This window comes from Gadus macrocephalus, chromosome 13 (assembly GCF_031168955.1).
Source record: "Gadus macrocephalus chromosome 13, ASM3116895v1".
Lineage (NCBI taxonomy): Eukaryota > Metazoa > Chordata > Actinopteri > Gadiformes > Gadidae > Gadus > Gadus macrocephalus.
Genome location: NC_082394.1, coordinates 11,857,306 through 11,874,191, shown reverse-complemented (window position 1 = coordinate 11,874,191; position 16,886 = coordinate 11,857,306). Strand labels below are relative to the sequence as shown.

The following is a 16,886-nucleotide window of genomic DNA, read 5'->3' as shown; positions in this document are numbered from 1 at the left end:
AGACATAAAGACGTAAAGACATAGAACAATATAGAGGAAGATCTTTAAGAAGGCCAACATGAAAATAGCCCAGCGGCATAACACATTCACTGCTAGTCCAGTAGCACTGCGGCCACACGACATATAACAAACAACATAGTTCTCTCAATCAACAGCCCGTCAGCAGTCCCCCAACTACAAGGTTAGCTGTCCTGTCAATAGTGGTGAATTGCACATCTCAGACCCACCGTCGCCACGGTACATTCCAAAGCATTCACATTAGTTGCGCGATACGTCTCAAATGTAGGCCTATGTGGAACATTAATACAATAGTTGCTATTATTGTTGATACTATTATACTTCATAATACTTCTATTAAGGGCGGATCATACCAGGCTACGATAAACCCATCCTTTGGCATGAGCCAAACCTAGAATCTAGTTCTACTTCAAAACAAAATCACATGGGCCCCAAGTCAATATGCTGCGACGGGCAAACTTAATAACCAAACGGCCTACCTTAAATCGATGTCTTGATCACAGGACGTCTTGCAATATTCCACTTTAATCCATACGGTTTAACACACCAACATTGCTAGCAAGCATGTGCTAACATTGTATTGCTAATTCAGAACTGTGTAGGCTACAATATTTTCTTCCGTTTCTTCAGACATTGCCCACATCCAAAATGTGTCATGTATAAATATATAAGCCTATGCTAATTATATTATTTTAACTAAAAGGAGGTACCGTATTACAACAAATTAATATATCAAGACACATCGTGTGATTCACAACACAAAATGAAAAAAGAACTGTTAGGAGATCTCGCGGGAGTAGACTGGATGACGATCAATCCTGTATTTAAACACCAACTAGTAGGTTTAGTTGAACTTATTTAATACCATTTTACGGAAAATGGCATTATTTCAAATATGTTGTTTGAGTTTGACAAAAAATCAGGGGTTGCTCTGGGGTTTCTGAGTAATTGCTTGGAGTTGCTATAGCAACGGCAAGCAACCGTTTGGCACCTCTGGTTGGTTGCGACCTATTTTCGCCAAAAGGGTCGCAACGCTTTTATTGTCGCGACCTAGTCGGTCAGCCTGCCAGAGCCAGCTGCCAGCCGCAGCCAGCGGCCAGTGGCCAGCGGCAGACAGCGGCCAGCCGTGGCTGTTGTCGCAGCCAGCCAGCCGATACCAGCCAGGCGTCGCAGCCCGTCAATACGTCGTATAATTATCATACCATCCTACTAAAACATACAAAAATGTTAAAATGAAAGAGGCCGATTGCGTCAATAAGTTTGACTAAAAGAGCAAAACTATGACCATCCGTGGAGAGAATCGAACACCGGCCTTCATGATTGCTAACCTAGCATGACTACCGCTTGTAACACTGTGGCATTGGCTTCATATTATTGCACTTATATTTATGTTTATCACTCTATAACGAAGAACTTTGTGCATAATATACGTTATTAGGCTTGACATTTAACAAAACAAATAGGCTATATATAATATATAAAATACATTATTTGAATACGCCCCAAATTACAACTAATATATTTTATTGATACTGATAGACCAACGATTTCATCATTTAAACTGTACTTAAATAGAAAAATATTAAAACAATATTAGCACTAAAGAGCTTTAGGTAGCTTTCGCCAGAGAGCATGGCTTTCTTTCTGGTACTTCAACTGACGCAAAAAAAAAGTTAATAACATGCAAATCAACTGATTATATAGACTTTGAGCGAGCCAGCCAGTGACCACAGCGACTGAAAGCAGCCAGACGAGCGACACACACAGCGACCAATGCGACCTACGTCGCGACCAATGCGACCTACGTAGCGACCAATGCGACCTACGTCGCGACCAATGCGACCTACGTCGCGACGCACGTCGTTGGCCACTCAGAGAGCTCGGCCCGACAGACTTTTTGAGCGTCTTGCTCTAACCGTTGGGAGTTTGGGAGGCGGCACCGCCTTTACTTCCTCAATCCCAATCCTCCTTAGGGCGGTGGTTAGGGGCTGGGGACTCATCCATACCGGCCCCAGGGTAGAGACGGCATTCTAGGACATCTTTTCTCCGAGAAACGAAAACTATTTGGAGGGTTTGGCGGTACGAGACTAAAGCATGGCTGCTCTTTCAGCCTGGTTTTGGAACGAACGGTTTTGGCTGCCGCACAACGTGACCTGGGCGGACCTCGCAGACCCGGCTCCCGGGGTGGAGTATCCTAAAGCCCGGCACTTGCTGTCCGCTCTACCCCTGGCTTTGTTGATATCGGTCGTGAGAATACTCTTCGAGAGGTTTGTATGCAACAATAATATAGGTCCCAAATTCTTAGACTAACTTTCACAATATGTTAGATATGGGGACTTGGTTCGCAGTTTTAGACCATGCGAGTAATAAAATGTGATAATCTATCAGCATCACTGGGCGCTGATGTGTTGTTCCTTCGTTCTTCCTTTCATTCGGTCTCCTCCATACAGCGGAGAGATTGACGTCTGTTACTAGATGGCGCGAAAGGAGGGAAACTGTATGTTGTTGTATTGATTAACGATCACAACATTTGCATTACACAAAGTTTAGACTCATAGCACATTGTGTGTCTTGGATGGCTGTTCAATTGCTAAGAAGAGCGCGCTCAAACACACGCGCGCGCGCACACGCACACACACACACACACACCCTCTCACACACACTCACACACACACGCACACACACACACACACACACACACACACACACACACACACACACAAGGTAGTTTAGCTTGAGCTATATATGTATACGTTCTTGTTTAGGATAACTTACTGTACTCTATGCTTATTTCCTTTATTCCAAAGTTGTAACAACTGGTTCAATCATAACTGGTGGAATTAATCATTATTAAGGAATATGTTCAGACCTAAACAAACTATTCATTGTAAACAAATCGCACAGTGGAACCAAAGTGAAATACGCATGCCTCAGGTGTGTCCTCCTGGGATCATGCACGCCTGCCAGATCCCTGGTGTTTGGTTCACCATGTGATATGCCCTGTGTTACATTCAAAGAGCTCGATGAAATAAGAAAACTACTAAGCTGTCTAGTGCCGATAGCGTTGGGGAAATGTATTGGGCCTTTGTGCTCAATGTTAAATTAGTAAGCTTCAGCCATTGAGCACCTCAAAACCATTCACTAAGAATTATTCATGTGTTTCAACGTTTACACACACACACACACACACACACACACACACGCACACACGCACACTCTTTGCTTGATAGACTTGCCTTAATAGCTGCACTTGATGACATGTCTAAAATTGTCATCACGGCCCTATTTGTTTATGTTTTGTAATTTCATCTGCCCCATGGGCATTTATATACTCAAAATTGGATTTACCTAATACATTTGAAAGTATTAGAAGTATAATGAAAGTAGTAGGAAAAACGGTCTATGCGGTTTTAACATTACATCTGTTTTCCTGAATATAGCCTCGCAAGAGCATTTGTTATCACCGTATCAAAAAACGATTCTTAGCCATGTGCAAGGCAGGCACATATTTGTTTATTTATTAAATGAAAGCAGTGAATGGGATTCAACAAGTCAGTGCTCACATTACCATCTTCCCCATCCACCTTTCATACTCTTTTGAACGACGTCCACTGTATCTCTTGCCTCCTTAAATGGCTATGGGAAATGAACAATCCCCTAAACCCACCCGGGAAATAGAAAAAGGTAGAAGATTCCCCGAGAAGGGACCCTACTTTAAGAGTCCGATGTCCGCACAGCAGGTAGTCCGTTAAAATGTACTGTCGACAAGACCTGCGCCTAGTTGTTAGACGTCAGAGAGTAAGAGAAAACACGACTGTGTTTATTAAGCCATTGCATCTAGAGCCGGGGTAACGGGGTTGGTGAAGGCGCAACGAGAGACAAGGTTCTGAGTGGCTGTTGCTCGGTTGGGCTCACCGGGCCATGTCTCAGTTTGCTTCCTTCCGTTGCCAAGACGCCGTTGAGGCAGATGTAGGGCGAGGGGTCGATGTTATCAGAAACCATTTACTGCTACCGCTGAAGGGCGTTACGCAGGCCAGATATTGGGCTCATTCATTCACCCATAAGTGGAAAGAAATTACAGCCGAGCTTGGATTCCTTATTGCCCTTCACGTCGAAGGATGCAAAGCCATGGATGGATGTTGAGCGAGACACATGCATACGTTGCACGTGATGTCTCTGTCACCCACACTGAAACCCTCACTCACACCATTCAACGTCATCAATACCCGGTGTTTACACCATGAATACGTGTACTCACATGTATCCATGAGCAATTCGTAGCAAATATGTGCAAACTCTCTGTTTCATGGTCTAAATATTATGAATCCTCATAATATTGAATCCTCCATGCAGATAACCAAATTGAACAATTGGTAAAACATGATCATTTTTAATGATTCCACCAATTCCAAATCTCTTATCATTTATATATCCAAGACACTTTTTAAAATAACTTTATTTTAACCAATTGCATTAGGCCTTATTGTGCGATCATATTCCTGGCGCTTGGCAATGAGTTTGTTGAACAACAGTCAGGCTACTTTCTCCGCTCAGCCCCCCAAGCCTTTTTAAGCCGTGTCATGGGTTGAACAGTGAACCACAAACAATGATGTGTACTGGATAACACTAAGCTGGCTTTTTGAGCTTCTGTTGCTAGTGGTTGCGTTTGGCCTTGGTGACCGGCCAAATGGTCCAAGGTCTGGCATCGCAAGATCCTGACCTGATGCAGGTGTATGTCGCCCGAGGGCGATAAATACAAAAACGAAGAGTCATCTTTAAATCAGACTCTCATGAATGTGCGCTAACCAAACCCATTCACAACCACAGCTGGATTCTCCTCCCTGTAGGGAACGTACTGTCATCATTTTTGGGGGGAGTTGAAGCCGAGGCGAGCCTCGGGTTGTTTCAGCTGAAAGATGAGATTAGTATCTCTAGGATCGGGAACGTTTGTTTTCAATGGAGAACCAGATAGTGAAGGTACATGCAGGCCTAAGCAAAGGCCGGGCGATTCACAGCAATGAGATAAAAAAAATAACGTGTGAGATTGTATATGGTGTTGGCCACAAACAAAATTCTGAAGTCTGATCGCTCGTAATTCGATTCAGTGTTGTGGCGCTGCAGCCAGTGTCATGTTTCCACTAGTAGAAAAAAGGTGTTGTGCCTCACAGAGACAAGGACACACTCTGTGTGACTCTCCCAGCTTTTGTTGCCCTTTACAGAACCTGCCCTTTCCATTGTTTTATAACTAGGCCAATACTTGACAAGCTGGATCTGTGAATTCATTCATAATGTAATTCCAGTATCTCAGTGGGTTCACAATTATATGTTTCATTAAAAAAATTATATAGATGCCTGCAGTTGTTATTGTTCATATTGGAGTTTTTCCTAGTATCATCCTATATGGCTCTTCATCTGCGTTATCTTCTACTGTCTTCTACCATCACTTCCTGTTAGCTTTGGTCATGAAACTGGTTCATACCCCCCCCCCCCCCCCCTCAACACACACACACACACACACACACACACACACACACACACACACACACACACACATCTCCACACCATCTTCAGGCAGTCTTGTCTCCTAACGCCATGTCATCATGGTCCATGTCTCAGGAGTCACCACCAGGGCGACAGCGGCCCTCGGGGTAGAGCAGGTTGTCTGGCAACCAGTAAGGGCAGATCCTGGGCTCCTCCCGGCTCGGTGTCGAGGGGTCCCTGAGCAGGACACCTGCTCCTGACGACTGGGCTGTTGCGTTGCAGGGTCGACACTGCTGTCGTAGTACGATTGTGTTGGGAATGATGTGAGGCAATAATGGTATGAAGCCATTTGATTGGCCACATGTCCGACACCGCAGTGTCTTTTCTGACACCGCCGCGGCTCCGCCTGTGTATGAATGTGCATTTGAATTGGTACATTTGAGGCGATAATTAGCACTCTGTGTGTGGACACAAGTCTTAAAAGTGAATGGATGGAGTCCATTTTTACCGCTTATATTTGCCACTAATGCCATAGGAGGTGTATACACATTTCGGCCTGGCCAATATGAACTATTTTTGATGCTTTTCTCCAATAGTATTTTGAGGGGGATTGGCTGAACTACTCTTTCTTTACAACAACTCAACAGGAAAGGTCAGCCCTAGCTTTTCTATAGCACAATTCACAGTGCAATCTCAGCCCGTCTGGTCAATATTTGTCCTTTTATTATGTCCTTTTCTTTGCAACAAGGTTGCATTTTGGAGAAAAGTATGCTTGTTCTGAGCAAATAGACTGCGTTTTTGAATACCTGATGAAAATGTAGCCCACTGGAATGTGTATGGTTATTTGATCTTTGCATATTGTTTGCATTAGATAAGTTCCTTTTACCCTTGACATGTTATATTGCACACCTAGTGTTTCATAGTTTCTGACCATGAACTGATCTATAAATGAGAGCCTGTTTTCTGCTCAGTGGCCAATATTTAAGAATAAAGGTTATAATAAGGGTTTACTATATTATATAAACCAGTTTAATTCCAATTATTATTTGAGTGTAAAGAGAAAGACACCATCATCACTGTCTTTGACTAACATGAGCAACCTGAGACGAGACAACTTCTCTGCGTGAAAACCAAAACGACGAGGCCACAGGCGTTACAACTGCTTTCAACTCCCCTTTGTGTTCTGTTTGACACTGAAAGGTAATTTGGTTTCAGCGGTCGTGAAATGTATTACAGCACCAGTGAGATGTTGACCAGGTCTTATCCACAGCTGTGATCTGTGCTGATATTCAATGAATGCCACAAACATTTCCTGCAATCAGATACTTCCTCCAACGCCACTGTCACTCATCAAAAAGCTAAGAACAAGCTTCATAGCCCTCCACGGTCACAAGGGCTTGACTGACGTGTTTTCTTTCTTCCATCACTGTGACAGATATGTGGCCAGCCCCTGTGCCCGGAGTCTCCACCTCCAGGCAGAGATCAGCTGGAGGGCCCAGCCCAACGCTGTGCTGGAGAAGGTGTACATGTCCATCACAAAGGTAGAATGTTCTCCCTGTGGCTCGCCAGTTAATCTAACAACTCTTCCCTGTTTTCTTCTTTTGAAGTGTTGGGAACTGCAGCAGGACTAACATCAGAATCGCTTCCATGCATGTTGATTTGCAAAGGCATAAAAATAACCTTTTTGGTCAAAGTCAATGTCAATGTCAATGTGTAGGACCTATTTGTCCAAGCGTCTTCCATTGCATTGTGCGTATTTGTAGTTGGTGTATTCCTTCATTCAGCTGGTTCAGGCAGAGCAGAAGGATTGCGGAAAATATGCACTCGTCATTCTTGATGAAGTGACTGGGCTTTAATGGATTACTTATGTGGAAGTCAAGCCTTCACATTTGGGATTCATAATGAATCCCAAACAAAAGCGATATTGGTCGACGCTGCCACCCAAAGGACATCATTTGGGTCACAAAGTTGCAAACTGATCTCTGCCCTGGCAAACATGCCCGCTCCCCGTTCACAACATCCACTTTGATTGGCCTGTCACAGCCGCTTCAGCTACCTGTTCATTGGCCGCCCACGGTCCTCGCATGGTAAAACACAGCAAACAAAGGGAAGGGTTAGGATTGGCTGTGCTGCACACACACACCCATACATGCCCCGGGGCAATGAGCTTTAACAACATAAGCCATTCTGTAATTGTTTTATTTAATCAGGGGCTTTAGGCTATGCTAACTGGAAGGAGGCGTGATAGAGGATTCACACTCCTCTCCCGTGTGCTTTTTTGAAGATGCATGCGGGGAACTTGATTTGATAGTGGTTTTGTTTAGAGCAAGGGTGAAGCTAAATTGACTTTATTGAGCGGTCTGCTCCCAAGCTTTATACTTTAGTTAAAAATGGTCCTGCCGATGGTTCTCTCTTCTCACTTAAACACTTGGTTCCTTCTAAGTTCAGACACTTCATAGTGATTAAGCAAAGACAAGTAAATGGTGTAGTTGAAGTAAGGCAGTAGATAACAATATTGAAGCTCTTTGGTGCTTATTTATATGTTCTGGCCGTGGTTCACTGGCAGTTTCAGTTTTTGTTGCCTAACAGCTACGTGCGCCAGGAGGAACCGTGAAGGAAATGTTTACGTGTCGTGTGATTCTGGCAGCCAGAACCACACAATTAAAACAGGGGAATCAGTCAAAGCAAAATAATATTATCCGCTTGCAACGATCTTCTCTATTTGTTGCTTTTATCACTTCTTATTTCCATCACATTGAGTTCAAGAAGTGTCCTATATAAATGAAATCAACTATCAAGATTATTCTCATGAATACTGAGTCACGTTATGTGGAGCAATTTCAGGGAAATCGTCCTGAACAGTCCTGAACATGAACAGGCATGGAGGAAAACACTGACTCAGTTATCTTTCACATCAACCTGCATTTGAATAACCGTTTGATAAGAGTTTCAGTTTGAATTCTCATGACTTTTTTATAGTTTTTCGCGATTTGACACGTTTTGGAAAGGTGGTTTGATTTTGGGGTCCTTTTTTATTTACATCTTGAAAATCCAATCAGCCCCTGTAGCCCCCCACAGTATCTCCCCAGTCCCGACTGTAGCTCCCTGTACAGGTTGTGTCTTATTGTTTTCTATCTGACTTCTTTCTATTCACCCCTGCGGCTCATTCCGGTCCAACCCAACAGGACCCAGACCCGCGCCACCTGGATGGCCTCTCCAAGCAGCTGGACTGGCAGGTGAGGAAGGTCCAGCGATGGTTCAGACGCCGCAGGAACCAGGACAAGCCCAGCACGCACACCAAGTTCTGCGAGAGCATGTGAGTGCTTCTATACTCAGTGGGGTTAGCTTTTGAGTGGTCGATTTGGTTTGTTGGTAGATTGGTTTTGCTCAATGGTTGGGTGGTGGTGAGGGACTTGCAGAGGTGTTTGAAAAAATGCGGATAATCTTTTTTCATGTTTGCATAGATTGCTTCACTAAGAGCCTCATTGTCTGTTTTTTCCTCATTAGGTGGAGGTTAACATTTTATCTCTGTATATTTACCTATGGAATCCAGTTTCTTTGGCGGGTAAGTAAGCCAGTCCATGGGTCAAGTGTGTACTTGGGGAAAGTTGCTTTTCAACAGCAAAGTGGTCTTGTTTGTTGAGCTCGTTAGTTCATCTGTTTGATGAACCAATGAGCTCCTCTCTGTGTCTGTCCCAGTGCCCCTGGATGTGGGACACGAGGCACTGCTGGTACAACTATCCATATCAGGTGAGAAGCAGCTTGAGATGCACAGCAAAGCCCCCTTAACCCAATACCCATCCTCTATTTACTCCAGCCACGGAAGGAAGTGGGAACTTCCAGGTTCAGAAAGGATAACGTTGCAGTTTTATACCAGTAAACTATTTTGGATTGGGGTTGAATGGTAGAAACACAACTGGTGTTATGCTAGATAACAGATTAAGATGTTGCTGGGCTCTCAACTTTGAAAACCTAAACTTTCCAACACTGCACCAACAATACATCCATAGATTTGTTTATTTTAGTGGAGTCTTTTGATTTTCTGCTTTACTGGGGGAGAGGAGGAAGTACGCAGATTTGTGAATAACGTAAAAGAAGTCGGGCAGGTTTTTCATCTTTTGGTGAGGGTAACCTGAAATGCCATTACTTGGCTGACTATAAGGATGCAAACCAAATAGTTGACCTTCTATTTATCACAAGGGTGAGTTACAGATTTTCCTGTTCGTGAGTTGGAAACATCTTATCATCAATTTCCATCTGCCCAACTTTCAGTCGCAGTACGCACCTACTATGAGTAATAACAGTGGTCCAGTTTTGAGGGTAAATCGTATTACACTCACAAGTTCCTCCTGTGTCATTGTGACATTCTTTCTATTGTTGCCATCCATTTCCTTCTCTTTAGCATGCGTACACTGCTTGTGTAAAACCTTCTTCAAGTCCCCCCCGAGCAGTACAGTTTATATGTGTCCAACGTGGGTCTGAGTCCTCTATCCGGACTGCCATCTCACCTGGTGAGCGGCTTTCTGACCCCCTGAAGTTTAACCGGACTGTCATCCAGGCGCAAAACAGCCCAGAAAGGGACAGGATTGGATGAGATAAATCGTATGATCGACTGAGGATCAGGCTTTGGGGGATGAGGCTTATATGTTGTGTTGTTTTAACTGTCTCCACATAGGTCCTGACTCCAGGGCTGTATTACTACTATGTGATGGAGCTGGCCTTCTATTGGTCGCTCATGTTCTCCCAGTTTACTGACATTAAAAGGAAGGTAAGAGCTGTGCGTTTGTGTGTACGTAAACGTGATTGTGTGTGTGTGTGTGTGTGTGTGTGTGTGTGTGTGTGTGTGTGTGTGTGTGTGTGTGGGTGTGGGTGTGGGTGTGTGTGTGCATTTTAATGTGTTTGGGTGTGTTTATGTTTGTGTGTGTACATGCGTTCATGCTTTCGTGCATGTATTGCCAGTGGCTGTGGAAAATATGGTGCATGTTCCATTGTGGTTCCCTGGGGGAGGTCCAGGGCACCCCCGAATAATCATTGAGACGCAATGATGCCGCCTGTTGCTCAGAGCGGGAGAGAACAGTATTTCCCTCATAATGTTTTGCAGAATGAAAACCTGAAATTGAACAGACTTTTGATCTGAGCTTGTTATTAATTTGTGGTAAGCTTGGAATATGAATTCAGGACATAGAAAGAGCCATAAGCGTTTGTATGATGCCATACATTCAAAAGTGTACGTACAAACACATATTCATTAGTATATTTGTATTGTTAAGGCCACAAGGGTGAGCTTTGAAGATATTGGAATTTAGCCAGCACTTTCCATGATTTGACCTCTGTGTAACCTCTGGTACTCCCACCGTCATGACGTCTTTGTTCTAAGAAACTTTAACCCAACCATCATTTATGTGCAAGAGGCCTGGGCCTCTCAACTTTGAAGACTTTAACATTGAATAGATAGGAGGTTTAAAGATCCTTGGGCTATCTTATACAGAACTACTAGTGTCGAAATCGGACTGGGCAATTTACATTTTGCCAAGGTTGTGATATTATACAACAGACTGAAATAGATCAGGTTATTTTTATGTGAAAATAATATATTAGTCCTATGTGTTAATTTCCTAATTGTTAGAATCATAACAGCAGACTGTTGTGAAGAGAGAGGAGACACACCCCCATTTTTTTTTATTTCACCACTAAGTTGGCAGTACCTGTATGAAATATGTACACACATACTCAGAGCAGGAAATGGTTAGAGCCACAATGAACCCTTTGTCAAAAACAGGTGCCACTCATAACATTAATGATGGGTTTGCCCCTTTTATGTTAGTTGCTGTAGACAAAACAACTGTTGCATAAAAATAATGTAATGCGAACCAGGGCACGGGCAGTACACTAAACTAGTGAAGATCACACATTGAACATTGCTGGTGCCGCCCAATGTTAATTTTGGGGGCTTCCCCTGTCTTTATAAATGCTGTGCCCTTCACAACATGTACATGTTAATGTTTGAAAGCTATGTATTAATGTAATTCTTTATGTATATTTGTATTTGTCAATTATTAGCTGATACTTTACCATAGTACAGTAATACTGTATAAACACAATCAGGAGTTTAGTGGTGTTAAAACCCCAGTGTAATCCATACTACATACATGCATACATACAAGCATAGATTTATGTCTGCAAGGCATGATCACATACACATTCATGCATGTTGACGTGCATTTGTCCCCCTGTTTTGTGTGCAGGACTTCCTGGTCATGTTCATCCACCACATGGCCACGGTGAGCCTCATCAGTTTCTCCTACGCCAACAACATGCTGCGTGTGGGCAGCCTGGTCATGAGCGTCCACGACGCCTCCGACTTCCTGCTAGAGGTCAGTCTGCCGTCCAACGTCCGCCGGCCGGTGACAAAGGGCCTGATTGTCCTCCGATCTGAAATTTTGAAGGAAAAGTCACCGCTGCTCTAAGTGGAACTAAACTGTGTCATGGAGTCAGAGAACCAGTACTCTGTTCACCGAGACAAAAGTCATTCATTTAGAGAAATAGTACTTTGTGAACTGAAACTAAAACAAAACACCAACAAACTTGTCACGGAAACTAAAAGGTCAGCAACCCTATGATTTCTGACAGTGCACATTGTTTCAATGGGGTCTCTCTTTGAAGGAATAATCATATGGTGTTTGATATTTTGCCATTAGATGCAATCTCAAATGCTTCGACTTGGAAAGGGACAGACATCGGTAGGCGGACACATTAAACACTGGCAGGTGCTGTGTGGCCAGCCCTGCTCTCCTTCCAGCTATGGATCACGGGGCTAACAGTTCATGTTAAAATACCCTATCAGAGCCTGCGTACATTGATTGCGTCATATTGAGAACTGGATCTATTTTCAAAACTCGATAATTTTATTTCCACCGATGTAGTTCCATAAAGAATCCCCATTATGTCGTAGAGTAGAGGATGCGAGTTTAATGGATTTTGCCCTCATATCCAAAACCTTTTCTCTTTAACAATCTCGTTAACAGATGTAGTGACACACCTCTCTGGGTCACTTGATAAGTGTGATCATATTAGCTGTTGTCTGAATAGGGATGTGATGACATGGAATTTAAAAAAGATGAGGCTTTATCTGTGACTTAGACTACCCTTGTGTTTAACCTAATCCAACAATCATTTGTCACCCTTTCTTTTGATTATGTGTTGGTTGTGTGTTAGATACAAGTAATTGGCTATAAAAAACTATTTCCAACATCTGAAAGGACACTAATGGCGTCCATGGTGATACTAATAAAAACATTGTGCTGATATTTAACTTCAGGAGGGCTTCTGGAGGTAGGATATGTGAATATCTTGGATGAGATTTCTGGAATTACTTGTAGTCTGCCGCCTGCAACTGGATCGGTTTTAGGGGCGAGGTTCTCCATGAGCTGCTGATGTGTCCAAATGTGTTGCTTATTTCTGCTTTTCTCCAACAGGCAGCCAAGCTCGCCAACTACGCCCAATACCAGCGCCTCTGTGACATCCTATTCATCCTCTTCAGTGTTGCCTTCTTCCTCACGCGCCTCGTCATATTTCCATTATGGTCAGTGTTAAGTGTTGTGGGTGACAGAAACATTGTACCATGGACATGAATATCATACTCATCCTACTTCTCTGTAATGTTTGTTTCCGTCTATTATCACAAAAATAAACCCCCATCAACATCGTACTACATTGGAGATGGGAAGCCAGGCGCCTCGGGACTCTTATTTACTACCTCTGTCTGAAAAGCTGGTGTAACTCTATTGGGCAGTTCAGTGTTATACAATTAACGCTACATCCGCAAATCAATGGGCATGCCCATTGAGAGTGGAGGGGCGGGGGGAGGGGGTCGATCCCACAGAGAGAGGCTGCCAGCTGCAGAGCTGATCTGCTATAGCCCCGGGGGCCATAGGGAGCATGTTTTAGACCCAGGTAACCTGAGCAGCCGTATTGGGTGCCGAGGTGCTGCAGATTGGGAGGGGGGGGGGGGCTGGATAATAACGTCACATTGGAATGGAAATGCACACCTCAGCTTGGATGTGTGTGCGGTGGAAAGGTGCAAACCGCTCCTCTCACTGCTGTTGTTGGGGGAAGGCGGTTCATTTAAAGGCTAGCCTGCAGGCAGGCACCCCTACCTGGTGGAACATTTGAAAAAAAAGGAAAACTTAAAAGAGAGGAGAGGAGAAGGGTCTCAGGAATGTGTGGTTACTGCAGGACAGGTGCGGTTTGGGCTGACACGATCCATACACAAAGGTAGGGGTCTTGTCTCAGACGTGGGGTGAGATCCAGCGTTGAAACCCAAACTCTTTAAAGCAGGCCTGTATAGGATGAGAGTGTTGCGCATCACACTGTCAGTGTCATGGTACACAGTGAGTACACAAAGAGTTAATTGCAATACATGTTTCAACGGCCCGTAGGTCAAGCCCTGCCATGATAGCCATTTGTTTTTTCCAGTAAGCCTGTCTTGCTAGTGGATTGTAACCTGAGGAAGTGGGCCAGGCATTTATCAATATTTAACTTTATTATTGCCCTTGCTCTGCTTGCTGTTTAGGGCATAAAAAAATATATCAACAACCTTTACTGGTTTTATTATACTATCAACCTTTACTGACAGTAATCTCATTCAAAGAAAATCCCAGGAAAGGCTGTCTGCTTTCACTTCCCCTAAAAGGGAAAGTGTGTCATTTTGTCAAGGGCATAGCATTTATCAAGTAAATATTTTAACAATTTATTAAATATTAATTTGGCTGGGACAGTACATCAAATCAATCAAACATTTTAGTTCACCCTTAAAATGTAAAGATTTCCGAGTTAGCTAAGAGACAAATTTACATCTGTAGTAAACACCTGATATCCCTTTCTATTTGGACACAATAATAATAATATGATAATGAGTCATAATCATCAAAATCATATATCTATATATATATATGCATATAATATATATACATATATACATATGTTTACTGGTAGATGGTTAGATGGATGGATGGTACTTCAATTGAAAATCATATATACTATTCCTGCTGTACTTAGTTTGTCTTTCCTTCCAGGATCCTGAACACCACTCTGTTTGAGAGCTGGGCCATCATCGGCCCGTACCCATCCTGGTGGCTCTTCAATTCCCTGCTGCTGGTGCTGCAAGTGCTCCATGTCATCTGGTCCTACCTGATAGCACGCATAGCCCTCAAAGCTATGCTCCGCGGCAAGGTAAGCCCCAGCCCAGGGCAGGCCACCGACTTACCAACCCTAACCCTAACTACCAGAAAGCATGTAGATGATTGAGACCACTTGAAGAAGGTGAAGTTGTCAGTGAACAAAATACGTTTTTACACTACTTTTCCAATGCTTAAATCATCCATAATTCCATTTTGTTCCTTGAAATCTATTTGTTACTAATTTGTGTAATTAATGTTCCTCCCACTTACTGTATATTGACCCCACACACTCATTCAATGGAAGAAAATTTGCAAATGACTTGCACCTTTTTGGTCCCCAAAGATGCCTGCATATTGAACTGCTTTGGCAGCATATATATAAGAAATATTATTTTCCCCATATTTCCCCCCACCTAGGCCATCAAAAAACCAATTAGGATGCACTATGTCAATCCTAATGGTTTGTGATTAATTGGTTTGTGATTTATTTGTGATGGACGTAGTCCGTGACAGCTATAGTGACATGTTCTGATTTATAGTTATAACTATTAAGAATGTATCTGTCTTTAGATATTTTTCTGAAACAGCAGCCACAAAGCTTGATTTAAAAAATAAGAACGAAATAAAATACAAAAGAAAATGTTGCACATTGATGTGTATTTCACACTACAATACCTTGGCCTTGCTGTGAGATGCATGTAACTGTATGCTTTCAATCTCTTCTGAAACGGTTGCTCGTTACTCATTCCTCCTGCAGCGTCTGATTCCTCTGGGATCAGAGATCATGTGTGTTTCTTTGTCTAAATCCGGTGACTCCTGCTCGTCTTATCTCTGCTTCTCTTCCTTCGCTCTTGTCTGCTTGACAACATTTTACCTTCTTTGTGCTGTAAGTTTCCCTTTCATTCCATCTGTGGGGCTCCCTTTCCATCTATGTATTTATAATGTATCAATATGTGGCGCCATACTGCCATCTTGTGATTAAACTCGGCACACTAAATATTTGCAGGACTTTCTTAGGTTTTGGTTTGCAGGTTAGTACAATGGAGAAACTCCCAGGGTCCTCACCAATGGGGTGTTGGAGGCCAGTGGTGTAGTTGGTAGTAGAGGTGTGAATGTTCCTCCAACTGTCTTAATTTCTGTTCTAGAAAACTGGATTATGTTAGAAAAAGGAAATAATGCTCCTTTTCCTTTATATAAATATAAAATATAAATAATTATGCAACGTGATATTTAAATAATTGGTTAGAAAGATGTGAAGTCAGTCGGCCTGGTCCCTATTCCCCCATGACCATCCAATTTGAGACCCAATTCCCTCCAAGAACATCGACCCTGGAAATTCCCCACTAGCTAACTCTATTGGATGACAGAAAAAGCAATTTATCGTAGCAATGCAACAATGTCCTTATAAACAACATGTGATGGAAAGTTTGCACTAAGCTGAAAAACACGTCCCTGAGTCAGGGGCATGGCTGAGGAGTTGCTTCTTCTTTCTTTTGGCCTGCCAGGTGAGCAAGGACGTGCGCAGCGACATCGAGAGCAGCTCGGAGGAGGAGGGAGAAGCGTCCAGGGCCTCCGTCGCCCGGGCCGTGCCCCACAACCCTCACTCTCCCAAGGCCGAGAACGGCACCAACGGCCACTGCACCTCCACTCAGTACATGAACCACAGTGGCTGGTGACATCCTCCTCCCCCCACCCACTCATACATGGCAACCACAGCCACACTAACATGCTGCCATGGAACAGCAGAAGGACCTTGAGGCCAGACACTGGGTTATAAAAATAACATAACATTTACCTTAATTACTTTATAGTGAGGGGGTAGGGGAGGGTAGGTCGACGGAAGATTAACATCTGTTGAAAGAATGATTTGTATATCCTGTTATTATGGCATTTGATTAGTCGTGTTTGTCTTAATGGCGAGTTCTGCTGCAAATGGCTTGCTTCTGGGTTCTCTTCCAGTTTTATTGGTCAGATGAATTTGGGTTGTTTTGCTTTTTAAACACATTATATAGATAGATAACTTTGTTTATGATTTTATGCTACTTATGTTTAATATTGCAGTCACTGCCTTTTGAAATATCCAGGTTTGAGAAATGTACATCTACAGTATCATATACTTCATTAAGTGCCTTGTAAAAAAACTAATTGTATTTCTTTATGTGACATTTATTGACATTTCTGTATATGTTTCTTACCTCCAAAGAATAG

The 16,886-nt window shown here is 43.1% G+C and overlaps 1 protein-coding gene across 1 annotated transcript; it reads left to right on the top strand.

Annotated features, from left to right (window-relative positions):
• Positions 1–1,926: 1,926 nt before the first annotated feature.
• cers5 (ceramide synthase 5) lies at positions 1,927–16,840 on the top strand. The gene is made up of 10 exons (XM_060069614.1): positions 1,927–2,285; positions 6,935–7,040; positions 8,685–8,815; positions 9,007–9,064; positions 9,199–9,249; positions 10,175–10,267; positions 11,745–11,873; positions 12,975–13,081; positions 14,574–14,730; positions 16,184–16,840. The coding sequence occupies exons 1-10, from the start codon at positions 2,113–2,115 to the stop codon at positions 16,352–16,354; spliced, it is 1,176 nt and encodes a 391-aa protein (XP_059925597.1). The 5' UTR covers positions 1,927–2,112; the 3' UTR covers positions 16,355–16,840.
• The last annotated feature ends 46 nt before the right edge of the window (positions 16,841–16,886 follow it).

Coding starts and splice junctions, on each gene's coding strand:
- cers5 (XM_060069614.1), top strand. CDS start 2,113: ATGGCTGCTCTTTCAGCCTGGTTTTGGAACGAACGGTTTTGGCTGCCG. Junction 9,065..9,198: donor GAATCCAGTTTCTTTGGCGG/GTAAGTAAGCCA, acceptor TGTCTGTCCCAG/TGCCCCTGGATGTGGGACAC. Junction 11,874..12,974: donor CCTCCGACTTCCTGCTAGAG/GTCAGTCTGCCG, acceptor TTTCTCCAACAG/GCAGCCAAGCTCGCCAACTA.